General features: G+C 39.7%; 1 protein-coding gene across 1 annotated transcript in view; it reads right to left on the minus strand.

Moving 5' to 3' along the window:
• Nucleotides 1-23,660, minus strand: part of syne2a (spectrin repeat containing, nuclear envelope 2a) — a 91,482-nt gene extending 67,822 nt beyond the window's left edge. The window contains exons 1-42 of the mRNA XM_082504967.1: nucleotides 23,590-23,660; nucleotides 23,408-23,487; nucleotides 23,206-23,322; nucleotides 20,470-20,531; nucleotides 19,171-19,266; nucleotides 18,975-19,052; nucleotides 18,790-18,882; nucleotides 18,421-18,617; nucleotides 18,019-18,218; nucleotides 17,657-17,757; nucleotides 17,099-17,212; nucleotides 16,879-17,016; nucleotides 16,256-16,420; nucleotides 15,999-16,111; nucleotides 15,685-15,853; nucleotides 15,373-15,469; nucleotides 15,065-15,261; nucleotides 14,763-14,915; nucleotides 14,500-14,637; nucleotides 14,296-14,397; nucleotides 13,971-14,138; nucleotides 13,702-13,860; nucleotides 12,895-13,617; nucleotides 12,361-12,495; nucleotides 11,740-11,889; nucleotides 11,448-11,614; nucleotides 10,474-10,810; nucleotides 9,132-9,247; nucleotides 8,837-8,957; nucleotides 8,463-8,632; nucleotides 7,483-7,633; nucleotides 6,511-7,394; nucleotides 6,019-6,177; nucleotides 5,750-5,900; nucleotides 5,468-5,626; nucleotides 4,745-4,912; nucleotides 4,554-4,655; nucleotides 3,674-3,877; nucleotides 3,368-3,573; nucleotides 2,056-2,163; nucleotides 976-1,273; nucleotides 309-487 (exon numbers count right to left, since the gene is read on the minus strand). Of these exons, the coding sequence (XP_082361093.1) occupies nucleotides 309-487; nucleotides 976-1,273; nucleotides 2,056-2,163; nucleotides 3,368-3,573; nucleotides 3,674-3,877; nucleotides 4,554-4,655; nucleotides 4,745-4,912; nucleotides 5,468-5,626; nucleotides 5,750-5,900; nucleotides 6,019-6,177; nucleotides 6,511-7,394; nucleotides 7,483-7,633; nucleotides 8,463-8,632; nucleotides 8,837-8,957; nucleotides 9,132-9,247; nucleotides 10,474-10,810; nucleotides 11,448-11,614; nucleotides 11,740-11,889; nucleotides 12,361-12,495; nucleotides 12,895-13,617; nucleotides 13,702-13,860; nucleotides 13,971-14,138; nucleotides 14,296-14,397; nucleotides 14,500-14,637; nucleotides 14,763-14,915; nucleotides 15,065-15,261; nucleotides 15,373-15,469; nucleotides 15,685-15,853; nucleotides 15,999-16,111; nucleotides 16,256-16,420; nucleotides 16,879-17,016; nucleotides 17,099-17,212; nucleotides 17,657-17,757; nucleotides 18,019-18,218; nucleotides 18,421-18,617; nucleotides 18,790-18,882; nucleotides 18,975-19,052; nucleotides 19,171-19,266; nucleotides 20,470-20,531; nucleotides 23,206-23,281 (7,304 nt within the window). The 5' untranslated portion in view covers nucleotides 23,282-23,322; nucleotides 23,408-23,487; nucleotides 23,590-23,660. The remainder of the gene's footprint in view (nucleotides 1-308; nucleotides 488-975; nucleotides 1,274-2,055; nucleotides 2,164-3,367; nucleotides 3,574-3,673; nucleotides 3,878-4,553; nucleotides 4,656-4,744; nucleotides 4,913-5,467; nucleotides 5,627-5,749; nucleotides 5,901-6,018; nucleotides 6,178-6,510; nucleotides 7,395-7,482; nucleotides 7,634-8,462; nucleotides 8,633-8,836; nucleotides 8,958-9,131; nucleotides 9,248-10,473; nucleotides 10,811-11,447; nucleotides 11,615-11,739; nucleotides 11,890-12,360; nucleotides 12,496-12,894; nucleotides 13,618-13,701; nucleotides 13,861-13,970; nucleotides 14,139-14,295; nucleotides 14,398-14,499; nucleotides 14,638-14,762; nucleotides 14,916-15,064; nucleotides 15,262-15,372; nucleotides 15,470-15,684; nucleotides 15,854-15,998; nucleotides 16,112-16,255; nucleotides 16,421-16,878; nucleotides 17,017-17,098; nucleotides 17,213-17,656; nucleotides 17,758-18,018; nucleotides 18,219-18,420; nucleotides 18,618-18,789; nucleotides 18,883-18,974; nucleotides 19,053-19,170; nucleotides 19,267-20,469; nucleotides 20,532-23,205; nucleotides 23,323-23,407; nucleotides 23,488-23,589) is intronic.
• Nucleotides 23,661-27,076: the final 3,416 nt, after the last annotated feature.

Genomic DNA, 27,076 nt, shown 5'->3' on the forward strand with positions numbered 1-27,076 from the left:
TTTCATTAGATATTAGATTCAGGAAAGGTCCACCTGTTTTAAACGGACTGAGTCTATTATGGTGCTTTTCTACTCTCCCTCAGCACTCGAAGCACTTTATACAACATGCCACATGACCCTTTCACACAAGCACTTTCTTCTATGCTTTTAGGTGCTTTCTAGGTAACATTCATACGCATTTATATTCTAATAGATGCATCAGAGAGCAACTTGGGGTTAGCATCTTTCCCAAGGATATTTGGCATGCAGATTGGAGGATCGAACCACCAACCTTCTGATCAGTAGATGACCCGCTCTACCTCACTCACCTGTAATACGGTTCAACTGACTGCAAAGTCTCCCGCCACTTCTCCTCTGCTCTCTGAACAGTGTCCTGAACTTCCCTCTTCAGGTCATCTTCATTCAACACCCTGTGGCACAGACCATCTCCAGTAACTCTGAGCTCTTCCAGGCGAGCCTCCCCCTCTAACTCGGCACTCAACACTGCCTGCAATGGATTTTGTAGGGTTTACAAGTCAGTATATAACCTTAGTAAAACAAAAAAGCAGTTATAAAAAATCTCCAGGATTCTGCCTGTATGACAGATACTGTCAGCTTTGAGACACACATATAGATTCCAGAAAGTTCCCTGAATCTAACATCAGCTCTGCACAGCAAATGTACACTCCTTAGTTTTGAACAAGTTGGAACAAATGTAGAGAAAAAGAAAGCACCTACATCACGCCCTCATGTGACATTACACACAACTGTAGGCACACCCACGTCACAATCACTTATATGAGAGTAAGAAGATTTGTTGTTCAATATTCCACAAGCAATCAAGCCTTTCTGTCACCTCTCCACACAGGTACTTAGCACATGCATGTATGTATGATACAGAGCATACTTTCTTATAAAATGCGCTAAATAAAATCTGTGATCTAAATGACATAGTGAAACTGAGTATCTTAGTATGTGCAGGCAACATTTTCTTACTTGAGCACAGTGAAGTTTTTGCTCTAATGGAGTCTGAATCCAGGGGCTTTCAGCAAGTGGAGAGTCTACAGCTTGTCTCAGATCACTGATCCATGATTGTGTGGACTTGAATAAAGCCTGAAACACCTCGATTTCCTCCCTCAGAGAGGAATGCGTCTCCTTACAGTCACCTTGTATTTTAATGTGTGAGTTGTTGTATCGTTCCAACAGCTTTTTACTGTTCTCCACCACCGCCAGCTGCTGAAGGTTGCTTCTTTGTAAAGATGACACAAGCTGACTGAGGAGCTCTGTCCTCACCCTGCAGAGAAATCAAAGCTGTAAATGCTAATAATGGGGTCAAATCTAATGTTTCCATGCTAGAGTCAAAGCACACTGAAGTGGTAGATACTACTGTGTGGACTTCTGTGTGTGATATTAAGCTGATAAAAAATAAAAGTGATAGTAGTTCATCAGCATTACATCATTGCATTTTTTAAATTAAAAAATTTACTCCAGCTCGAATATAAAATATATGTAAAACAAGTGCTTTTTATCTACAATATAACAGACCTTTGCGTAATTAAAACACACATGGAGTAAAGAATGAGTCACCTGACAAAACAATACACAGTTTCCAAGATTCCTGACACTTTGGTGAGCATTAGTCAAAATCACAGCACTGAACACTTGCATGTTTTTTTTAGGTTTGTTTGTCTTTACTGTCACTCTGCTATTCTCACGTTTTCACATTTCTGCCTGATATGTAGCACTGGCAGCACTGTCACTTTCCATCCTTCAAAAGTCTAAAGTAAACACATCAGCCTCCATATCTTTATTTGTAATCAGGAACCTCCAACATATTAAAATATGTGTGAATTTAAAATACATTGGAATAGTTCAACAATAATATCAATACTGCTCATATGTATTGTTGTAAATAAAAAAATAAAACAGTCAGGTAAATGTTTAAAGCATATTTTCAATTATACTGCAAAGTATACATATACTATATGTTATCAGGCAGTATATACGGGCCATGAACACATACAAGTTGTTGCAAATCTACATTGAGAGTGACACACCTTCAGGAGAAAGGTTTACCTTTGTTGAAGCGCTTCTTCTTCCAGAAGACTTTGATCCTCTTCCTTTGCTGTTTTTTCCTCAGCAGCATGAAGCCACTGCTCCAGATGGTCCCTCTCTATTTGCAGCCTGAAACACACAAACAGCATAAATACGTCCCATGTGCATACCACAAACACATTAATTTGCTCAATGCTCAATGCTATACGTTCAAACGACATTACAGTGAAAAAATGGTTCTGCCACATAATTCATGACTGACTCAGGAAACCAGACAAACCTGTTTTGATGTCTTTCTTCTCTTTGGTTTAAGCACTGTGACTCTGTAAGACTTTTTCTGCTTACAGCTGTTTTACGTACAGAGTAAGAGCAAATTTGACTGGATGGTAAGTTTCAAGGATGACTCTGATGAGCGATTAATTTTTTTTGTTTTGTTTCTAAATCCCCCAAAAGATCGAACCTTAGTAATAATAGGAAAACAAACTGAGGCCAAATGATGATCATTTTATCTTCTGGTCTGAGACGTAGGTCATTGTTGGCATAATAACAGCAATAAAAAACTTCCTCTGGAAATTTTCAGGCACAAGGATTGAAAAGCAGCCAATGTCTAAAGTAAAACTTTGAAAGTCTTGAAAAGTGACTCAAGATTATTGCACAACACTGCACAAGCATGCACTGTTTTCAAAATGTTTGGCACAACAATATTACTCTTAAACAAACTTCCTAATATAATTTATTTCCTGTTTTCTTTATGACAATTCCATCCATCCATTCGCTTATCCTTTTCAGGATCGCGGGGGGCGCTGGAGCCTATCCCAGCTGTCATAGGGCGAGAGGCAGGGTACACCCTGGACAGGTCGCCAGTCTGTTGCAGGGCCAACACACAGGGACAGACAACCATTCGCACATTCACACCTAGTGACAATTTGGATTATCCAATTAACCTATCCCCACAAGCTGCATGTCTTTGGACCGTGGGAGGAAGCCGGAGTACCCGGAGGGAACCCACGCAAACACGGGGAGAACATGCAAACTTCACACAGAAAGACCCCGGCCTGATGTTGGAATTGAACTCAGGACCTTCTTGCTGTGCGGCAACAGTGCTAACCACCGTGCCACCGTGCTGCCCTATGACAATTCCATGATGACAAATTGTCAAGTCACCAAGCACGTGTTAGACAAAAATTCCTGCCCAGCAGCTCTCTTAAGTTTGCTTACATGCCACATTAATGAGTGGAGGCTTCAATTTCCTTTTCATTGTAGATGCATGTATCTGTACACATTACACAACACAGATGCACCGCAACACTGTTCTGTATGTGATGTCTATTACCTGTCCAGATCACGCATATTCCTCTCAGTCTGTTCTTCTACTTCAGAGAAGAGCTGATGGGTCTTTCTGACTTTTTCCTGTAGCTGGATCCCTTCCACGGATAGACTCTGTAAGCTATCTGGACCTGTAATAGAGGCCAAGACATGCACGTCCTCCAACAAGCTCTCTGCCTGCTCATCCTGGGACTGGAGCTGCTGACACAACTCCTGCAACAGATAAAAGACAATGCTAATTTGATATTATCTTGTATCTATTGGTGTGTTTTATGTGTTTTCATTATTTCATATGTCTTATTTAAGCCCTTACCTTAAGTTTTGCAAGCACGTCTGCAACATCAGGACCACAAAGAGTAAGGAGGGAGTTTTCAATCTTCTGCAGGGAGTTGAAACACTCTTCCATCCTCCCAGTGATTTGCCCTTTAGTAATCACCATCTGCTTGTAAACATCCTCAGCTTCAGAAACGAGCTCCTTCAACTGCTCTATCTTCTTCCTCATCTGGGTTCCTACCACCTTGACAAATCAAAATGAATCATAAGAACTGATGAGCAAAAAACCCTTTGTAATAGTGAAAATGACTAAACAACTGAAAATGTAATCTAGATTCAAGCAGGAAATAAGTTCACAATTTCAAACAAAACTTGGGACATATTTCATTCAAAGTAGATCATATGAAAACATAGAAAACACATCAAATGTTTAACTCTTTCCTGCCTGGATGCCTACTGGGGGGTAACCCTTGTTTCTCTTTTTGAAACTGAGAGTTTTCTGTCATATTTCAGGCCTGCCTCCGCAGTAAAGAGACTGGGTGTGCATCAGAGATTAGTGAGGGTTACCTCTGTCTATACAACGTTCTAAGGCTACGCTTGGAAAAATCAGGTCTTATTCTAATGGTCATCAAACCACATCTGAAAAAAAGTTGTGACAGGGCCATGTTCACCATTGTGTAGGATCCCCTCTTCTTTAACTTTTCCAACCTTCTTTTGCCCCATCACAACTTATTTTTAGATGTGTTCCTTATTTAAACATTTGATGTGTTTTCTTTGTGTGAAAAAAGATAAGGTGTTGCATTTTGTCTACATTTTACACAGTCAAATATTTCTGGAAGTGAAACAAAAAACCAAAACTACTGTGTTTGTCTTTATTTCCGTCTAAATAAAGAAAATAACACCAGAGGAACAATGCCTACCTGAAGCTCCGGAGGGGACTCTGCGCTCTGAAGCAGTGTCTGAATCTCAGTGGCTCTACGGTGGAAATGCTGTATACTTTCCTCTTGAAGCACAATCTCATTCTGGTAACAGTGCGAGTGAGGTAAACATCATTATAGTTTAACTTTGAGATCATAACATAACTGAATGATACACAAGAGCTCCGTTTTACCTGTAGTGTCTTGATGTCATCCTCACACTGAAAGGACGGGCACTGAGCAAACACAGCTACTTTATCGCTGGTCCAGCGCTCCACTTCTGACCCCTGCTGAAGGACCCCGTCCCACAGAGTCAAGGCTAGATGTAGGTTTTCAAGGCAGGACTCTGTTCTTTCTGATAACTGCAAATAAGTTAAATATCAGCAAAGTTAACAACCTAGACCTACAATAATATGCATCTTTATCTATCTCATTTAAGATCAGCAACATTCGAAAATAATAGGAAATAATAGGAAATTGGGTGTAGTCAGGTTAATGTATATTATTACAAAAACCTATTATTTCAATTACAATGTCAAATAATCAAGCACAAAGGTTAAACAAGCGCTTTTGTGTTTTGCTGTAGCTTTGCTATTTTTTATCTTGTTAGAAACAGCTGCCCTCTCATTTCTGAAAAGCGATCATTTTGCACCAGGTTCTGCCTCTTAGTATCCTCTTTTCCCTTAGATTGCTTTTACAGTTACATCCTCACATCACCAGCTCTTCTTGGAGAATGCAACAGATTGAATGTGATATCACTGGAGTTAAAAAATAACTTTCATATCACAAAAAGAATAAGTCAAACCTCCAAAGTTATGGAAAATAAATCTTTTTAAAACAAAACATGCAAAAAAAAAAAAGACAAAACTAATTTTTTTTAAAAGACAAAGTTAACAGTGTAAAGTGGATAAGCTTACATCCAGCCAGTGATCCATGACAGCATCAGCTTCGCTCTCAAATGGGATGCATGTGCATTCTGGTATCTGCCGTAGGTGAGTGTGAAGCTGTCTGCAGACACTGCGGACCTCCTCTATACCATCTCCAAGGCTGTTCAGCTCTGCTTTTGTTTCCTGGACCTTTAAAACCACAGACACACAAAAATATGGATTATGCCTAAATGATAAGTTTTCAGCACAAAGAGAAAAGTCAATGCTGTGATATCTTTGTGTTCATTAGTCAAGCTTAACAGTGTGACTTACCTTAGTGTGTAGTCTCTGCAGTTTTTCTTTCCCCATGTAGGAGGTTTTTTCACTCACAGCGCTTTCTGCTCGCTGCAGTGTCGCGCTCAGCTTACCACGAATGCTCTGAAACCTCTTCAGCAGCTCTGTTAGGACACCACACTGCTCCAGTCTGTATGTGACCCATAACACAACACAGAAAAGCTCAGCAGAGTAACACAACTACGAAAGAGCTGCAGAAACAATCAAAGTTACAAATGTTAATAACCACACACTACGCTGGATTTTACTTTTGAGTTACAGCCTTTGTTGCCTCCTCCCAGAGATCCTCCACCTCTCTGTTTTGACTCTCATCAGGGATTTCTGACCGTGACGATGCACCTCGTACGTACTGCACTTCAGAGAGGAGGTCAGCGAGGTGACTTTCCAACTCTGTCAAGGTACGTGTCCTGCAGATAACAAAACAGGATATGGAGAGAAGAAGCTACTGACATTCTGAAAGAATTTAGGAGTTATTATTGTATGGAGCCTCCAGCTACTTATAGAAATAGCAAAAGCTGACCTTTGTATAAAAGTTAGTCAATATTAATCTGACCATTAGTGTACCATAAAATCTGATATTATTATAACTTAGAGATTATTGGAAACCTTTGGGATGATGCGTTTGTTTTGATGAGTGTTTAGATGTTTTTCTGGTAGTGTGGATCATGTTGGATATTTTTGATACGCCACTTAAATTAAAGAAAATAAAAGTACGTTGTTGTACCAGCTCGGTGTTGTACCTGTGTTGCAGAGCAGGCAGAGTGGGCTCCTGCAGGCTCAGCTCCTCAGCTGCCTTCTTTGTCTCCCTCAGTGTTGCTAACAGGTTTGCTCTCCTCCGAACCAAATTCTCCATTTTTTCTCCGTCTTTCTTAACCTGGGTGGTTCTTCCCATTTGTCTCTGGTCTTTAGTTTCTAGGAGATCTTCTCTAGGTCTCCATGCTTGAGTCTTGTGCTCTTTCTCCACTTGAGTCTCTCCTTCCAGCTTACGCCTTTTGGCCTCCAAACCTGACTCCTCATCTGGCTCACTTGAAGTGGGATCTTCTTGCATGTCCTGTTGCTGTAGGGAAGCATTACCAGACTTTGTCTGACATGTCTCCACAGTTTTAGATTTCTCGTCGTCCTGTATGTTCCGTTCTTCTGGGAGAATTATAGCTTTTGCTCCCCATTTTTCCATCTCCACAACATGTACTGTGATGCATTTCACCACATCCTGACATGTTGCAAGTGCACCATCCATGGTCAGACTAATCCCCACTGCCTTTAAATTACTGTCCACAGAATCAGATTGCTCAGTAGCAGCCTGCAACCTCTGCATTGTTGCATCCAATGAAGGTTTCTCCTGCTCCCAGTCTGCCTCATGTTTCTGCTTGCTCAGGTCTTGGTTTGCCAGCACAGTTTGGATCTCAGTCTTGACTTCTCTCACTGTGGTCAGGAAGCGATCCAGAGCACAAACAGCTGACTGAACTTTCTCCAGTTGCTGTCTGAGCTGCTTGAAATGATGGATGCTACTGTGGAGGCCCCTGCAGAGGGATGAGGCGGATGTGGCTTCTGGCCCCTGACTTTCCTCTTTGGTGCTTTTTTCTGTTAGCATCCTCATTCCAGCCTGCAGCCTGTTGTCCATCTCCTATTCAAGAGACCAGGGATTCAAAATAATATTATACTCTTCATATCATAAGCACTAATTGTTTGAGCACATGGTTTTAAACCTATACCTTTAAATCATGTAATATTGTTGAATCAGCCAAAGTCAGAGAAGAGATATCCACAGGCTGTCCGGTTATCTGGTTAAGTTGTTGTGTGATCAGCGTCTTCTGGTCATCTGCAGACTTCATCAGGTCAGCAATGTTCTCCAGAGATGCCATTCTGACCCAAACACAAAGCAGAAGCAAAACTGAAAAATTTTGCCCTTTGTGAAATAGTCCAAGGAATTTGTGATAGTGGTTGTGGTACTAGGTAGTATAGCCACTGTGTTTGCACTAACTTGCCATTAGGGCTACCTTAACTCATTCACTGCCAGCCATTTTCAAATGGCTGTCAGTGAAACACAACAAGACTTGCACCACATTTTTGTCTCACTGCGCAATCCCTTACGTGCGCAAACCCTGCACCTCCTTGCAGGTCTACTTTTACTGCTGGTGGGCTTCAGTTCAACTTACGTTGACTGCCATTGGCGTCTATAGACGTCAATGGCAGTCAACGTAAGTTTTTCAATTGATGTCTATAGACGTCAATGGCAGTGAATGAGTTAAGAACGTTGTGTCAAACATGCTAATACTGCTGTAAATCTGTTAGCATTTAACAGTCTTTCAACAAGAACGCTGTAAACACTGAACAAACTAAACTAAATGGAGCAACTTATCACTAACTGCATACTTCCACAAACAAACCATATGTCCCACAGACCATATGTCAGTTCATGCAGCCTAGTAGAGTGCATGCACATATAAACACATGCATATAATATCTGTTTTCATGTAGTAGTCGCTTTATATCTCTTTAGCTTCAACATTAACACCCGATTTCTGCACATGCTCTGTGTTGTTACTGTAAAATAAACTTAAAGTAAGTCTTTAAATGGGCAAGAAAGTAGCTACTTTAATTTAAAATTGTCTAATATTTGCAAGGAAAGCACTAACTGTATGAAACGCACATTAAAATTGCTAATTTTTTTTATTTAAGAGGGTAGCTGCACCTGGTCTGTAGGCACACTTGTTGTTCTCTCCACTGCTGATTCAGATACCCCTGCTCTCGTTCCACTTCACTCCAACCCTCCTCCCTGGTCATCGGCTGGGCAAACTGGGAAAACTGGGTATACTGGAGCTCAACATCAAACCAAAGTGCTTCTGTCTCTTTTTTCAAGGTCTGTTGAGGTGAAACATGTTTATGAAACAATCACAGCAATAATATTTTAAGCCAAAAGTTAGAGCTTACAAATAAATTCATGCTTAACAATTGTAAAAACATTCTAGTATGTAGAAGACCACAGTTAAGACATAATAATGAACACATATGTAAGAGTAGGACTTTAAAATGAGAATTCTGGTAAAAGTAAGTGCTCAAACTTGCCTGTAGATGCTTCTTTTGGTTCTGCAGGGCAAGGATAGAGACTGGATCTGGGATAAATGACTCCAAAAGTAGCTTGTTCTCCTGAAGCTGAGATTTAAATGCTGAGCAGAGCTTTCTATAACTTGAGAGAGATTTACACATTGTTTCATTACTAAAATTTCTGAGACTGACTGGGAAGTAAATATGATGCAAAATCAGTGACGTCTAGTAAATCTTACTAGCATATTAGTATTTTACAAGCTGTCAGTTCTAAAAACAACACCAATGTGTAATAAAGTGGGATAGTGAAGCATACCTCTCCTGCACTTCCTGTTCAGAGGGATGTTCTTTTTGAGATGGAGCAGCTGGCTCTGGGATGATGGTCCACTGTGCTTCCTGCTTGGTCTCCACCGTGTTGCTCCTAACAACTGCCTGCGAGGTGAGAGAGTTGCATAGTAACAGTCCAGTAAAGAAAAGAGGAAAAGATGGAGCAGTGAGCCTATCCAATTACCAAGGATTAGCACTCTGCAGCCGGTGCTTTTCCTTGTCCAGCCAATAAAACTGCTGAATTGGTTTCTGGCTAGGAAGGTTTCTTTAAATGAACAAAGTAAATGACATTTAATAGAGTTATTAATGTTTTACCTCTGTAGTCTGCTGCATTTTTTATGAACTGTCAGATATTCAAATATTAATGTCTGCAAGCTCTTCCAGAATGAAACTGTTCATTTATAGTGCCTACTGTAATTTAGAGCAATTTTGTGACTGTAAAATATAATTTTGTAATCTAGGTTCATAGTCCTGGAGCTGGGATTGGTATACAATAGATTTTCTAATACAGTACTATTAGCTGCATAAACATTTTGTCACTATGAAATATAGCATTATATACAAAGATTCTCTTTCTTGGTGTTTTCAAATTATGAAAAATCATGGAGAAAAGAATACACCAGCTGAGTCTGAGTCATGGTGGCACACTGCTAGCACTGTCCACATTCAAAAACACTGGACACCACATCACAGTTTCTTCTTAGTCAGAGTCTGGACAAAACACAGAATGACTGAAATACCCATCCATCCTTTTTCTCTTGCTGTTCTGGATCATGTTCATGTACTATGGCTTTTTCTCTAATTCTTTGTATAACAGAGTCCCAAATTTGGGAGGTTTGTGGTTGTAAATCGTGTAGAATATTAGAATTAGTTATAAAATCGCAATTTAAAGCTAGCGGCTGATCAAATAAAAGGAGATAGTCATCATTTAAAATACAGTCTTGCTATTGCTATGACAAAAGATATCTGTACACAAAAAGTAGTCATAGATTTGCAGTGTTGTTTCATTCCTGCTGTCTAATCCATAGACCCACCACCAAGTCTGGCCAATTTTCACATCTTTCAGTTCAGATTCCACTCTGATTAGCATCCTAAACAAAACTTTTGAATAAATATTTTAATAACAAATCTAATTTTCTTGCAATTCAACATTTATCTTTGTGTTCCTAGATTTAATTTTTGAATTTAAATATCTTGACTTGATTGCATAAAAAAACAATAACTCCATATTACTAGTTTTATTCTCAGAGCTCACAAAGTACCAAAACATAGAATTGAGAAACTGAAGAAAAACAAAATTGAAGCAGATCAGTGATGTAATCTGAGCATACCTGTGCATGAGTTTGGATTTGCTGACTGCTCTCTGCGTAGTGCAGTAGACGGGCTTTCAGCAGCTGCTCTTTGGCTCGAAGTGAAGGCTTTGGATTTTGTTCTGACCTGCCGTCTCTGTTTTTTGTCAGGTGGACCTCACTCTCTGTTGGGACTTCCTGAACTTTCAGTTTGAGGATATCACCATGAGGCTGCACTGACACAACATGAGAAACGGGCGCGAGGTCTTCATGTGGGCTGTCATCGCTTTGTTTCTGTGGGAGATTGTTGCTCGGCTGTGTGTTGGCCGACACGTCAGTCGCGCTCAGTGGGGCGTCTCCCCCAGGCTGCCGTCCCCTGCTGAGATAAGAAATGTTTATCGGGGGGATGTCAGGGGCAGCCAGTTCGAACCGCTCATTCAAACAGACATCTGATTAAGATTAATAGACCGGAAGGATTACAGAGTGACAATTGTAAATAAGAAACGGTCTTCTTCAAGTAAATCGCTTTGAATTCAAGTCACAATTCTAATAACTTGAAAAATGATTTAAGGGTAAGTTCAAACGCAACAAGATTCTAATCAAGTTCTGTCTAATTTAGGCAAATAGAGTTTTCACAATCTAAATTAGACCTTCTTCCTGCAATTTTAACTTCCTTTTGAGTCTGAGCTTCCTTTGTGAAACCCAGAGGAATTTCATCAGTGTTGCCCGTGTCTAACTTTCAGCAAACTTACAAAGAAAACTACCAAGCCGATAGGCATGAACATTGTTGGAGAAATGGCGCCACTTTCTTTGAAACTGCAAAATAGGGCCTCGCCTTTGTAGTTTTCAAATCAAACAGAGCATCAAACTGAAAATTATTTCTAGATGTAGGAAATAAAAGTCTGACAATAATGATTAAAACAGTTTCCATTAAAGAAAAAGGCAAATCTAACAAAAGGTCACATTGAAGAACATTTCTGATTTCTGTTTCTTTCTTAACGTTAGCGTTTTCAGACCTGTTAGCTGGGACTGCAGCATCCCTTGGTTGTGTTTCCTCTACTTCATCTGACTCGCTCAGCTGGTCTGTAGCGAGGCAGGAGGATTTCTTTGGCGTCAGTGTTTCGCACAGCTCTCTGAGGGATTCAACACGTTCCTCAATAGATGCGGCTCCCTCAGTGACAGCCTGGGAGAAATATGAGCTCCTGAGAAGCTGAAGGCAAATCTTTCTTTCTACAGTAATTTGACCATCTGCCAGGCAGATACAAACACAGCACAGTCCCATGTTAATACTATGTTAGAGACAAGTACCTGCTGCTGCTGCAAAGAATCATCGTCAGTCTGGTCAGTGTGGACAGTGTTAGTATGCGTTTCACACTGCACGACAGAAAATGACTGCTTCCCTTCTCTGATCTTTGACCACAAGATCGGAATAAAAGCAGCCATTTCTCTGCGTGCATCCTGTGCATGACAAAAGCAAGCAGAAAAAATTTTAACCAAAGTTTTTAGGAAAAAAATAGAATATATCAAATTTATCAGATTAATTTGTGAAGACGCTCACACACAAAAAGATTCTTGAAAAGTCCAAAACAAATCCTGTATGACTGGATCGTATTTGACCTATTATTACGTGTTATTTTCCACTATATAAAAACATTCACTGTTTTATGCCTATGACCAAAAAGCAAACCAAAAGAATATCACAGAATGACTTCATTATAACTGAGATGTAGTCTGTTTCTTTTAACACTAGAATAAATATAATCCCCTTTTAGGTAGTGATACTGATTATAATGCAAAGTAAGAAAGATCTACATGTGCTTGTGAATGATTTAGGTATTTGGTTCAGGTCTTTACATTAGATTTAACTCTGAATAAAAATGACTGGATCAGTCAGTCAATTACAGACTATGTGTGCAGTTCCTGTCATACCTCCCACTGATTTCTCACTGAGTCAGAGAGGAGCATCAAGTCCTGGAGCTGGGATCCAGAGCAGAAAGCCCCAAAACCTTCCACTGCACAAAGGAACTCTTCGAGCATGGCAGGCTGCAGAATTTTTAAAGCTTTCTGCACAGAAAGACATATAGCTGTAAAGAGATGCACAAACGATACTGGTAGCAACACAAATCAAAATACCAGAGACCTTGAAAGAAAGTGTTTGAATTATGAATATTCAGGCACGTTTCAAGGCCTTGGTGTTTCAGCACTGAAAGCATCTAAATTATATTAAAGCCTCTGTTTTAAACATTTAATAAGCAACAATTGGGTGGATTTCTGCCTTTAAACTCACCTTGAAATGTTGTCAAAGTAATAAACCGAGAAAATAATAAGCAAATCAGCTGTGTGATCACTAGTAATTCAATTACATTTGTTGATTTGAGTCAAAAAACTGAAGTGACAGTTGAAAACATCTGTTAAAGATAGTGACGGCCTTCTTAATTTGTTCTGTGATGTTTGGTAGCGTACCTGTTTCTTCTTGGCTTCCGACTCTGAAATCTCTTTGCCACCAAATAACTTCATCGCTTGCTGGATGCGTCCCTGCAGACGAAACCGGGCCTTCTCCAGCCTGCTTCTCGCCATTGACTGGGCTTTTGAATGGACTTCCCTGTGGACCATAACTGGTGGTTGTGGAGGTTTACTGCTCTGTATAGAGCTCGGTCCTGTGTTCTTGTGCTTGGTTTGAAATTGGCAAGGTAAACTTCCTCCATATTTAGCGGGAACTGGACTCTCTGAAAACTTTCCCTTAATAGAAGTTTGAGTCGTATCAGGTAGTGGCTGATCATTTTCACTGAAACTTGAAGCTAGGGGATGTGATTTAGAAAATGACTGTGGCTGGATCAAAAGCTCAGATTCAGCTTCTTTTGCAGATTGAAGAAAATGAGATTGAATATAAGTTACAGGTGGGTAACTGGTGACTATTTTGGGTGTAATAATATCTTTTTCATCATGTAATTTTCCCTGGAGATCTCTTGTCCTTTGTTGAGGAGTGGAAGCTGAAAGCTGATTTGAGTGCTGAGATTGGAGCATGATGTTCCCAATGTTCTCTACATGTTTGCTTCTGGCCACAACTAATAACCCAATCTCAGGCTGTTTCTTTGTCCGAAAGATTGTTTCAACGGCTGGTTGATTCTTAGGAAATTCACCAACTTCCTGCTTATACCCAAGAGAACTAAACATCCCCAGAATGTCCTAAAAAATGCAAAGCATACAAATGAATAAAAGGGACTATTATGGGACTGAAAAAAAGTTATTACATCTATTGTTTTACTTTACCTGGCAGTAGGAGACTGCTTCTGTGACCCTGTCCTTCAGGCTAGAGGTGCTGAGGTGCTGCAGAGGAGAGGTTTTCTGTTGTATTGCAACAAGGCCTTGAAGATCCTGTTCCTCGGTTTTAACCTGGTTTGCCAGCTGGAAGCCTCGAGAGATTAGCCCCTGGAAGTGTTAAAGTGTGTATTGAATTTAACAGCTTCATATATGCTTTATATTTTCCCTCTCTAACAAAACGCCTAATTAGAAACAACATGAAGCTTTGGTTTGCTGACTTTTGCTGTAGGCTCCATTGTAGGGTGTCCTCTGTGACTTTTTTCCTTTAGGTGATTGTAACAGTCCATCGCATCAGTGCTCCAACGATCCAGCTCAGCCAGACCACCTTCCAGCCTGGATGCAGCCTGCTGCAGCTCCCCACAGGCCCCCTCTGCTTCAACAAGCATCTACAGTACAAATAAACAGTCAGACTGTTCTTTGTTTGCTATAATTCAACATAGGAGAACTGGACTCTAGTAAATTTGCACAATGTTTGCCTGTGCGCTGATTTAATATTCTAGGAATATTAAAGAGAATTTCCCTGCATCTCAGTGAGCATCCTACCTGTGGGAGAGTTTTCTGGATCTTTTCAAAGTAGCTTGTTTGAAAGTCGGGAGAAGAGCTAAGAGATGACACGTTCACTTCTGCCATCTTTTTACTCAGTAACTGAAATATTATAAAGTATGAGACAGTAGCTCAAATAACAAAAAGATTTGTTTGTTTATTTATTATTTACTGATCAATTCAGCCTTTTGAAATTTTACTAACCTGTAATTTCTGTCTGATAGCCTTTAGTGGCACTGAGGCCACCTCAAGTGGCTGTCTGAGGAGCAGGCTGGCCTCCTGGGTCATTGAATGCACCATTTGAAGACATGATGCACCACTACAGGGCTCTGATGATACCTCCTAAAAGACAAAATCTTTATGTCTAACACGCTCCTTTATTTTTAATGTCTCCTTATGTCAAATACAAAATAACAAACAGAACTAGACCTGCATAAAAGACATATTGTTAATAGATGAATACTTACAAACATAGCCTTCTTCATGTATTCAGCCCACTGAATGTTGACTTTGCTCAACTGTTCGACCAGACTGAGACTGACTGACGTTTCCGTCACTTCTATGAGATAGTTCCCTGCCTCATTTAATTGAGCTTGACGTGAAGTCCACTCACTAACATCCTACAGTATCCAAGTATTTTAAAAAGCAAAGAAAAACCAGCAACAATGAGGATATTTTGAAATCATTTTTTTAAATGATGATGATAGGAGAAGAAAGGAGATTTTTAAGTTACACAACAGTTACTACAGGACAAACAGGGTAAAGTTACCTGTGTTGCAGCTGGGGACTGAATTCGTTTCTCCTGCGCCAGCCACGCCTGTAGAGAAGCAAGGTTTTTGTTGTACGTCTCCCATGCACACAAAACTCTCTCCATGGTACCCCTAGTAGCAGTCACAGCCTGTTTGACCATTTCAACTTCACTCTCTGCTTCCTTCACCTGACGAGTAACAAGCTGGAAATTTTCGCCTGGGGTGTGAAAAGTGTGTGAAAGTCAAATCTCGTCTTAAAAAAAACCCTAATTACTTGATTACATTTCTATTGAGTTCATGACAATATGATTTTATGTTTACTCCATACTTAGCGCTGCTTTGCTGGTATAAACATTCGCCTTCTCCTTCAGGGTGTGCAGAGCGCTTGTCAGAGTGAAAAGCAGGTCTTGATGCTCAATTGTTTCCTAGAAAACAAATCACAGAAAATAATAATTTTTTGTTTCCTTTTTGTCTTTCAGGAAGAATTTGATCCCAAATGACTCACTGGATATATCCTATTTAAATTGTAAGGGCCTGGCCTTGAAGTAACATGTAATAGAATATATGCCATTCACTGTTAGTCATCATTGGAATTAGTAATAGATGCTTTTACATATTACTCTCTCAGATATACACTCACATGCCAGTCCTGCAGAAGAACATGTGTGGTCTCCTGAGACCTGTAGGGTGTTTTCCAGGACTGGACCTTGGCACCGATCTGGCTCAGGAGGTCCAGGATGGTGTGACGGGACTCCTGGTATTCCAGCTTGATCCCTCGATACTTGGTTGAGACCCGAATGCTGGTTAAACTGTTTGAAAATTAAGATGCAAACAAACTGCTTTTTTCTTTTCAAACACAAGACTTGGAGATTTGTGCCTTTAAACCTGCATATAGTGATAAAAAAATCATAATACATTCAATAATTATAGGATTTTAACAATTGGGTCACATACCGTTTTCTTATCTCATCAAACTTTTCAAGGGGGACCACTATGTTCCCCGAGTCGTCCATGTTGTGATAAGTCTCAAGAATATTGACATAATGGCCCATTTCTTTATTTATATTCTGAAAAGTGAAAAAACACAGTAAACAAGATTTTTAAGCTTTAATCTGAATAATGTTGCTCTTCAGAGTTTCAGGACACTGTTATCAAGTTTTGTCACAAGATCACATTTTCTTTCTTTGTATGTAGCTTCAACACAAATGAACCTTTAGGCTATCCTGCTGAGCTCTTGCTTCTTTAGCGGCATCTGAATGGTCTTTCACTTTCCCTGCGTCTTCTGCAAGCCCTGCCTCTGCACGCTGCAGCCATGCAACAACAGAGTCCAGAGGAGGAGGAAGACTCAGGTCCAAGTCTGCTTTACACCTCTGCAGCTGCAGAACGACACACATATACAAACAACTTGATATGAGCAATCTGCTTCACTAAAACGAGCAGTTTTCTATACTGACGACTTTCCGTAAATATTAAAATAATGTGGCGTTATTGTTACGTGACTCTTCACTGTTCCTGTTAATGCTACAGTGTAAAATCACTGACAGTTGTTGTTTGATGGAAAGAGATGCTATACCATGAGTGAGTTCATGTGCGGGGTTATTGACCCCGTGAAGCATAATGTAGTACAGCAAAACTGTTCAATAAAAAGCCCCTTTCTGCTTGGGGTAGAACAGCAGGCTCAACCTCTGTTGTAAAGATTCCTCAGCTCACCACAATATTTTAAAATAATGTCCCCACAAATGTCCCCAACAGCTTAACAAAAAAATACCAAGGTTAAAAACTAAAACCCTGAATGTAACCTTGCTTCTTATTATGCAAAAATACATTTCCTGACCTCTTCCTCCAGTTGATCCCACGCTGTCCTGAGAAAACACTGCTGCTGACTCAGCTCAGGGCGGCGTCTTAGGGCAGCCAGGAGGGTCATCACTGGTCTCCGTTGCTCAGTGAAAGAGCCAGCGAGGCTCTGAAGCACCTGATAAATCAAACATGATAACTCCTTAACCTTACAACCTACACACGCTGAACATGTAATTTAATCCTTAATACTGCATTACCTGATATTTTTCAGCATAACTTGAGTTCTCTGCAGCCTTCCATGAATCTGACAGTTCCTGATAGGCTTGTTCCAGCCAGCATGTCACTTGCTGTGCTCGTTCACTTGGAGAAACCTAAATTTTCATAACCAAAGCTGTCAGTAACGACCATTGCAGTGTTAGAATAAGTTGTCAGGGCCACGCGATCAAGCAGTTCATGCCATTACACGAGACTTAGACAGTTATGAACATTAATAAGTACCATTATTTAATAGAGAAAAGAAAGACTTCCGTAACAAAAGTGACAGAGTGTTAAAGGATTCATTGTGTACCTCGTGTACTGGTGAGACAGCAATTGCTGGAGTAAAGTGTGCAGGCAGAGTCTCAGGTGAGCAAAAGGAGGGCTGGGCCAAAGGAAACAGCTATAGCACCACCACCAGATCAAACCATGAAAAACAGTATTGAAAGGAGGAGGACAGAAAGATGGTTGACCACCCTTACATTCATGAAGGTTCTTGTAGAAGACCAAAAGACAGCAGGATGTGCTGAAAAAATGAGAAATGTGATCTCATCGCTAACCTGGAAGTGGTCATCAGGTGCTGGCATGTCGCTGGAGTATTGCAGAAATTGGGCCACATAGGTCATGATAGACTTTTCATCAGGACTGCTAACATCAACATCTGAGGTGAAAGGCAATGAGAACAATTTGATTCAAAATTCTCCCATTAGTTTGCTTTTGTTTTCTTTTTTGTATAATACTCAAGTTTTCAAGTTTGCCTATTGCAGAATCAAAGCTTAGTTTGGGGGGGGGGGGGGGGTTGTTTTGTTTTTTTTAATCAATCTAAACCTTTTGGAGTCATTCCTGAGAAAAGGTCATCATATTATCCAGAATTACAACAAATATCACTGTGAAATGCCCCCTAACATTTTATCAGACTCACCCTGAGGTTCCAGCAGGCGGGGTATATGCAGCTCTTGCTCAGCAAGGTGAAATGCTTCTTCCAGGTTCTCCTGGTTGCTTCTGGATTGGACCAGTGAGAGATCAACCAACTGAGGCCTGAGAGAAGACAGGATGGCCAGGAAGACCTCTCCACTTCTCCAGCTTGACTTAAAGTCCTTCACATTAACAGAGCAATGAACTCTAGAAAGAGGAAGACAAGGTCCACAACCTTTAGATGACTAACGCATTGATCACTTAGATGGCTCGCACTGAGAAGATTAAAAAATGACAAAAAAGAATATTATTAATCATTAAAAACTCAAGATACCAGTGTAAAAAAAAATGGTTACAGCATAAACATTGTAAATATTAAAATTTATACAATATAAAGAAAAACCCTCACTTTTTGCATTGGTCCCTGACCCACATGAGCAGGGCCTTCTTGGCAGATACACGGAAACGTCTGTGGAGCGGTGATGTCCGACCTGCGGGGACTGGACTAGCTGGAACAGGGCTGCCGGACCAGGAGTCCAGGCTGGAGAGAGAGTCGAGGGAGGAATGACGCGAGCTAAAGGAGAGCGCACTGGCCAGCTCCTCAATCTAAAACAAACAGAGATGGTAAACATATTGTGCATTAACTGATCAATACCTTCATAAAGTTAAACTTAGAATCAGTGCAAGGATTTTTAAACAACTGTGATAAATCTTAACATGTTTTGTTAAGATGTCCTGCCATTAGTATCTGAGTAATGCTTCATTCCACTGTACTCACGTGACAGTGGAGTATGACGGTCCATACGAGGCCTAGGATGATGGACGGCCGCCCATCTATGATATCTGGGATGTTAATGTTCACCAGTTTGACCTGAAGCACACCGAACAACAGCGGCAAAAGCATTAAACACACTACAGACACACATATATTATATTGTAATGTTTTTCAGTGTGCAAACGTACATTTTTTTTCTTGAGAAATTTTAATGCCGTCTCAATATTGGCCCTCTGCTGGAAAACCCCACGACCTTTTTGTCTTTTCTATAATGACAGTGGCAGACAATTCTCAATATCAGTTATGCCATTTTATCTTCCCAATAGTTGTCTTCACATAAGGAGAAAATTAGAATTTATTCATTTCACTGATGTTAAAACTCACCATCATCTGGCCACTCATCACCTCCAGCAGGTCGAGCAGCTTTGACCCATCTCTGAGATCACAAAATAGGTCTGACACAAATGAGGGCGGGCTTCCCTGTAGCAATGCACAAAATATAGTTTTACTGATTTTATCTGTACAATGTAGCAAAGTAAACAAGCAGGTGTGTTTGTATAAAAGCTATTTCCTGTTTTTAGAACCACAGAAATACGCAGTGAGTTTAAGCTGACAGTGACACCTAAAGTTGAATTACGTATATTATTTTATATAATTTTGCAATTATAATAAAATCTTTGATCTAAACAACTCTTGGTCACACTGGGTGTTAAACTGAATGATAATTACAGAAAAGAGAATTTTTTTAGTGCTTCCATGTGTCAAAGAAGCTGATGAAAATATCATTTCTGACCTTAACTGACATCAAGTGCAGCAGGAAGCACAAAGGTTAATAGAAGTTGTCTTCTTCATTGGGCAATGTCCAAAGTGTGTATGCCACTTTTTATTGCACAGTAACTTGAAAATTTACATGCTACACACAAAATATACAGCACGAACCAAGCTGATCCACATTTTAATGTTTTGAAGCTGCAATGCGTTTATATAAAAGCATTTTCTTGTTCACAGTGGCAAACACTGACCTCTACGTATAAAGGAAGTACCTCGGGTTTGCTAGTTTTGATTTCGGCTTGGAGCACAGTCATGTGGACATGAGCTGCCTCGGTTCATGTTACATGTTGTTCAGCTCTACTGAGCACTATTTATACCCCAGACTGGTGTCAGCAGCTCAAGGTCTCTTTCCCATGAGATCCATGAGTTGCTTCCCTGCTCTCACCAGTGAGTCAGCATGTTACGCTCTCCAGCTAACATGCAGCTAACCTTTCAACCACAGCATGAAGTCATGTTAATCTGTATTGCTGATAAAGCATCTGCAACATTTACTTTTTGACTGTTTATGTCGCATAAAAAAGTGCATTGAGGACAAGCAATGCAATTTGCTGTTTTCTTTGTACATGTATTATGCAGATGGCATGCCTAGAAGTATATATACCATTTTCACCAATTTCCTAACTACTATAGTCTTTAAACATCCATATTCCCAACCAAACTGTTAATAAAGCACCAGGAATTACTTTAAAAGCAAGGATTTGTCAGTTATTTGGCACTACCTCAAGCATAAAATATCTCAAATTTGAATTTACAGCTGCATAGTCTTCCTGCAGTTTGCCATTCCCTTTGCTAAACAAATAAATATAGTTAAATTCATTGTGCACCTTACACAGATATAACACCTTAACATACCTTAGCAAGTTGAGCATTTATCCAGTTGGTGAATGTCCTTTTCTGAATCTGTTCATGCTCCACTGTTAGGGAAATATAGATAGAAATTGTTGATAGAATGTATAGATTTCTTTGATTAGAACAGTACTTAAGTATTAGACACTAAAAAGAGATACTGTTATGCTAAAGAGAAATGAAAACACAGTCAAGCTGGCTGATTTATGCAAAAGCTTCACTCAAACGCAGCAAAAGCCTCAAAAGTGTCTAGTTCTGTTCTTGTCTCTAGGTCTGTGTGAGCCATCAGTTTTAACACCTAATGCACTAAATGCACAATATCAACAAATACATTACGGCGTATTCCCCAAAGCACCATTATTATTATTCCTTTACTGTCCATATCAGGATCAAGCTGATGTAACGTCCATAACAAAGCTGTAGTTTATAACTGCAAAGGGACCTTTGTTGTGAGTTACAATCACGAGGAGGTCATAAACTACTCACCGACATCAGAAAAAGAGAAACATTTTTGACCCTCCATTCTTATAATGAATAATTAACAAACCCATGAATAATGATTTTAGGTGTCCACAACATAAAGCTTCTGCCTTGGCCACCAGATAATCCTGGTGTCAAAAGCTTCTTCTTTAAGCTAAAGACATGCTAAATGCTAGGATCTCCCTAACAGATGGGACAGCTTCCAAGTCACAGTCATAGATACTGGGGCATGCGCACACACACACGCAGAGCAAATATACACACAGGAACATTCACAGTAACAACAAATGCCCAGACTGACACATGTACGCACACACAGAGTGAGATATTTTGGATCAAATGATGCTTGATGCGCACAAGAACACATCCTAAACTCCCACTGCCAAACCTTTGCACTTTTTACTGTAAATAACATCAGACTGCTTTCCTACAGTAATCAGAAAATGAAGAAAAGCATGAAATTATCAAGTCTAACCACAATAAGTTACATAACAGTCAACGAGACCCGAAAGCAAGCTGTTGACAGTAGCCTTAAGGAAATATAATATATTGATATTTTGTCTGACAGAAACAAAAAAGCCCACAGACACTTGTTTTGGACTCGTTTCCTGGTATCAATTTTGACCAAGAATCTGAGCAACTAATGCTTCTGTTTGTTTAAGAGCTTGCCAAAACAGGCCACTCCCGAGCATTTGAAACACTGAACTCCACCCACCTCACCTGGCATTGGCGGCATAAAGGCGTCACCACATTAACGCCTGAAGCCCTCATTGGATTTTTTTCCTTTTTTAAATCCCTGGATTTAGTTGGTTACAGCTCTGGAACTCTAAGGCCTAAATGAACCACCTTGGACTCTACAGAAAGCGAAACTTGCGAGAATTTTAAAATACAGTAATTCCCCTGTATGTAATTTTCTTATCACAAGACAACAGTGAGGTTTTCACTTTCACCAAATCAAAACTTCCTGTTCTCAGTTCATTTTTGAGTAGGCATTAGCTAAATATGCTTTTCCAGGTCAAATCACAGTGATTGAGGCAAATGTTTACAAGTGATTCTGAGTTTAAGGCGTGGGCATATGAGCAGCACTGATTACATCACAACTAATTTGGTATAATATGCGGTTTACACATGTAGAAACTTGAGGTTTCCATTGCACATACATAGGAAATGGGAGAAATCTTGTATCCAGTAGTTAAACTTCGAATCTGAAAACAATACTTGCTTATTTATAGATGTTTTGATCAGATTAATGAATGGAGTCATATTAGTTTTTTCTTCAACTGAGACACAATTACAAAGACTAAGCGATCCTGACGTAGACCCTGATGAAGAGTCTTGTTTTTCAATTGTTGCCAGTCTACTCATAGAATAACTTTAACTACAATTTTACTTGAAAACAGAACTGCTTTCTGCAGTTATACCCCTTGTGGGATCAGCTATCAAGGCCATGCAACCTTTGGTAAATGATGTGTAAGATTTTGGTGATATTTTTAGTATCAATGCTGAGTGACTCTATGATGTACTATTTGCCATGATGCTCACACACTGCTTATATGCGTGTTTTGGTACATAGCTGATATCAAATATTCCTAGATGCAAATAAATGGAGACAAAACAGATAAGAAAAAAAGCATAGTGTTTCTTCCTTTTTAAAATGGGCATGAGTCACATACACATAATTTATTTGGGAAATTAAAACAGAGTCAATAATAATTGGAGTTCTCTTGATAAAAGGTGAAGTTTAATGCAGACTTGATGGTGTGGATCAAATGAAGCCGAGCAGATAGATTGCTTTTATTGAAAGGTTATTTGTCATGAATCTTCAAAGTAAAAGACTAAGACGCAACAAAGTGCCAAACCCTCCTTTTAACTGCAGATTATCTTCTGAACTGGGGTAGTGAAAGTGCTGTGGTCTGCGTGTGTTTTATTATACAGCTTTAAAAAAAATACGCCTACACTAGAAAAACGTGAGCACAACATTAAACACTTTCTAAGCACGATTCAGTCTTCGGGCTGGAGTTGTGCTTTTCACACTTTCACTTTCATTACACTTTTAGAACTGGAATGCTAACTTCACAAGTAACTGTGATGGAAAATAAAGTGAAGCAGAATTTTTTTATCTATGCAATTTTGTAATGTTTCTCCAAAATTATTGGTCTTTAATGAGTAGCTGATCTCAGAGAGTTGCTCACCACCACAGTGACTCCCTGCGACAGCACATCACATGTCACAACATCTATGTAAGTGCAAAAATAGCCTGACCTTGGAGAAGCATGTGCACATTGTCGATGTCCAGTGGAATCCCTCCATCGCCTTCTTCTGCTTCACCTGAAGCCATGCAGTCTCCGCAGCAGAGCCCAGAATTGACTTCAGGAAAGTCTAGGAGAAAAATATTAGTAAATCATCTGCTCGGGGGGAAGACTGCAACACTGAGGTTTTTCTTCTAAAACATTTTTCTACTCACTGGTTAGTCATGTTAGGAACACACCTATCCACACCCTTGCTTTTCTGCAGGCAGACAGGCTCAGGCACACACTCTCTGAGCTGAAAAAAGTAAAAACTCTGGCGTCCATAATGAGCTACCAACACACTGCCATAGTGTGGACATACAAAAATAGATGACCTGGTCACAAATCTTTAACATACCTGTAAGCAGGGCTGTAGTCACTGCAGACAGCTACTGCAGGGCATGGCAGTGAAGAACCCAGATGAGAGTTAAGAGTGTACAATAAATCTCCTCAGCTGTGTCCTTTGAATATGGCAAAACAGTGTTGAGTGTCTTCAAATAGGATATGGCCTTTAGTGCTCATAAATGAAACAAGGTGCTTTGCTTGTTGGTGGGAGAGAACAGCAAAGAGTGGAAAGTCCCGCCCTGTCTGGCTGTATAAGCAAATCATTTACGCAGACTCTCAGACAAACCCAGCAGCTTTTGGCTACAAAACAATCAAACACTGTAAAATCGTAAGGTGAGCTTCTTTAGTGTTCAGCTCTATTTATTAAAGCAAATAATTGTATTTCAGGAATCAAAAGTGCTTCTACTTAAATATTTTTTATAGGACAGCTGGGAATCACTAGGAAAGTAGTGTCATTCCAACAGTGAGCAGTGAATAATCTTTCTCATCAGGTTTCATATTGAGTGTAAAACACATGGATGACCGGGAGAAGCACAGTTACAAAATTTCTGACCTGAAAAGAATAATCACCATATCGTGAGCTAAAATGTCTCATTGCTTGTTATTTACTTGTCTCACCTAAAGAGAAGGTAGGAGTTTTGAATGGGAGAACATGACACACAATGCCATTTTTACCCTTGAGAGAGGTGCCAGTGTTTTATTTGTTATTTCACTATGGTGAGCAGTGGAAAGTCTTTGTGCCCCGGCAGCTGCACCCTTACCTCAAATTCCCACCTGTTATGGCTGTGGCAGAAAAAGGTAATGTTTGAAAGCGGAGCAGGCTTTAAGGTTTATCTGCTATTCTTTAGCTAAACGCAGACAAGGTACACTTTGAGAGTTAAAATTTAAAGTTAGGAAGTTAGTCTTCCAGCTCAGTACGCTGACTTTTAACACTTATAAGTTGCTGTCTACTTAAACCCATGGGTTGTCAAGAACTCAAACGCAAAGAAACCGAGCCAACTGTTAGCATTTGATCTTATCTTAAAACATACTTCTGGCTTACCAAGCAATAATCAACTGATTATGAATATTCAATTCAGTTCAATTCCATTCTGTTTTATTTAGACAGCACCAAATCACAACAATAGTCGCCTCAAGGCACTTTATAATGTAAGGTAGACCCTACAATAATACATACAGAGAAACACCCAACAATCATATGATCCCCTATGAGCAAGTACTTTGGCGACAGTGGGAAGGAAAAACTCCCTTTTAACAGGAAGAAACCTGCGGCAGAACCAGGCTTGGGGAGGGGCAGCCATCTGCTGCGACCAGTTGGGCTGAGAGAAGGAAGACAGGATAAAAGGCGTGCTGTGGAAGAAAGCTAGAGATTAATAACAAGTATGATTCAGTGCAGAGAGGTCTAATTACACATAGTGAGTGAGAAAGGTGACTGAAGAGGAAATAGTGAATGCAAGAAATAGTCAATATGAGGCTAGACTTGCAATTGCAATGCAAAAAGTACACTTTGCAGTCCATACCACTTATTTTAAATATTTAGTTACACATTACTGCAGACCTTAAAAAGATAAATCTACTAGAAAAAATATACAATAACATATAGATAAACTATTACTATAGATACTGTATAACTAGATATATATATTATAGATCTTTTACACGTCACAGTCTACCTGAGTATCAATGCTGACCATGTCCACCCCTTTATGATCACAGTGTACCCATGGCTGCTTTCAGCAGGAAAATGCACCGTGTCACAAAGCTTAGTTTGTCTCAAACTGGTCCCTCCATTCGGTGGCACTACGGAGCAAAAACGTACCGGAAGTACTACGCTGTTGAAAGTAGAAGAAGCTTTCCCCCACGACTTTGACGTTTAGCAGCAGCGCTGTCTTGACCTTCCTTCTGCAGCGTGACAAACTAAAATGTAAGGGTGGATTTCATTTTTATTTAGCAAGGTTACTTTAACGATAACATAACAACACTCAGTGCATCACGATAGGTATTTAAAATAAAGCTGGATGACTAACTGTGGACATGTATGCTGCCTTTCCAGGTGTTTCTTGCTAGCTAGCGTCTTGCTAAGGCTAGTTGGCGTTCTTTGTAGTTCTACAGAAAAGATGCTAATCTGTCCGTCACGGGCCGTTTTATTGAATGAAATGGTTAGCTTCTCGCGCTAAGCTGTTATTTATTTACGTGTAAACTTTCTCTTTTTTCTCGTATTAGCGACATGTATGTATTTATTATTACACGTAACGGGTAACTAAAAGCTTGCTAGCAGGCAGGTCGGTATCAGCAGGGACATTAACCCAACAAGTCAGTTAATCAGTAGTATAATAAAGTTTAGAAAAATGTTTCTTTAACGCATCTTTTCTTTGGTGGCCATAGTCATCAGATAGACCTCCGTGTTGAGGGTCAAGGTGTCACTCTGTGCGAATTAATTTCTGATTAACTGGCTTCTGAGAGTTAGCTATAGTCGAAATTGGTGCTGACTGAATGTTAGTTTAGTGTTCATGCAGCTTCGGGTTAGATATTCAGATTATGCAAGGTGGGTTTTTTTGTTTGTTTGTTTGTTTGTTTGTTTTTGTTTTTTGAGGATTTTAACAGAGGACCTGTAATTTCATACTTTGCTGCTGCTTCCTCCTTCAGATGGCTGGACGTGCGTTTGCAAGCTGGTGGTCCCTGATGAGCCCTTACTACACTAAGGCATACCAAGAGATGTGGGCTGGTGTTGGCATCATGACATACCTGTACTACAAAGTTTCCTATGGGGGTGAGTTCAAAACTTCATTATTATTATTATTTATAACATTATATTAGATGTCATCTACTAGAAGTGCAGATAAAATATGACATGCAAACTTAAAATGACCCTTTGAACCTGTATTGTAACTGCCTTTTTTTTTTTAGTAAACAGACTGATTGAAACAACCTGTTAGGCATCAGTCTGCAGTTTCTATGCCAAAATCTTCAAATTAATATTCGCTTTTGTGTGATTTGTGAGGTGCTTTCATACAGTCTCTTAATTGCAATTTGTATTTTACTGCTATGTGAATGCTTTGGTCCTTTATTGAAAAGCTGTTAGTAAAAAATCATTAAAGTATTACTGACAATCTAGATGGGTTGTTTCATTGTATTTGTTAAACAAATCTTTTTGGTTTTCTGTCATCTCAGGCAAGAAGAAGGCTGTGAAGGACAGTAAGTACTAACTTATTTTACCAATACTATAATTCAAGTTCAAGAAATGTGACTTTAAGTGTGGTGACATAAGTTTGTCTGCAGTGCTGGGAGCTATACCAAATCGCCACTGAGCTTTGTAAGCACTATGTGGCATTTATTTTTATTCAGTAATGCTTAACAAGAATATTAAATGTATTGGCTATTTTAATTGCCAGATTATCTTGATATTTCCATCTTAAGACGCATAATACAACATAAAATATACCATGACAGTCTCTAAAAATCTTTGTGACAAAGATGAGTTATGGTAAATGGCCTGTATT

The sequence above is a fragment of the Aulonocara stuartgranti genome (genome assembly GCF_965226115.1).
Source record: "Aulonocara stuartgranti genome assembly, chromosome: 15".
NCBI classification, from domain to species: Eukaryota; Metazoa; Chordata; class Actinopteri; order Cichliformes; family Cichlidae; genus Aulonocara; species Aulonocara stuartgranti.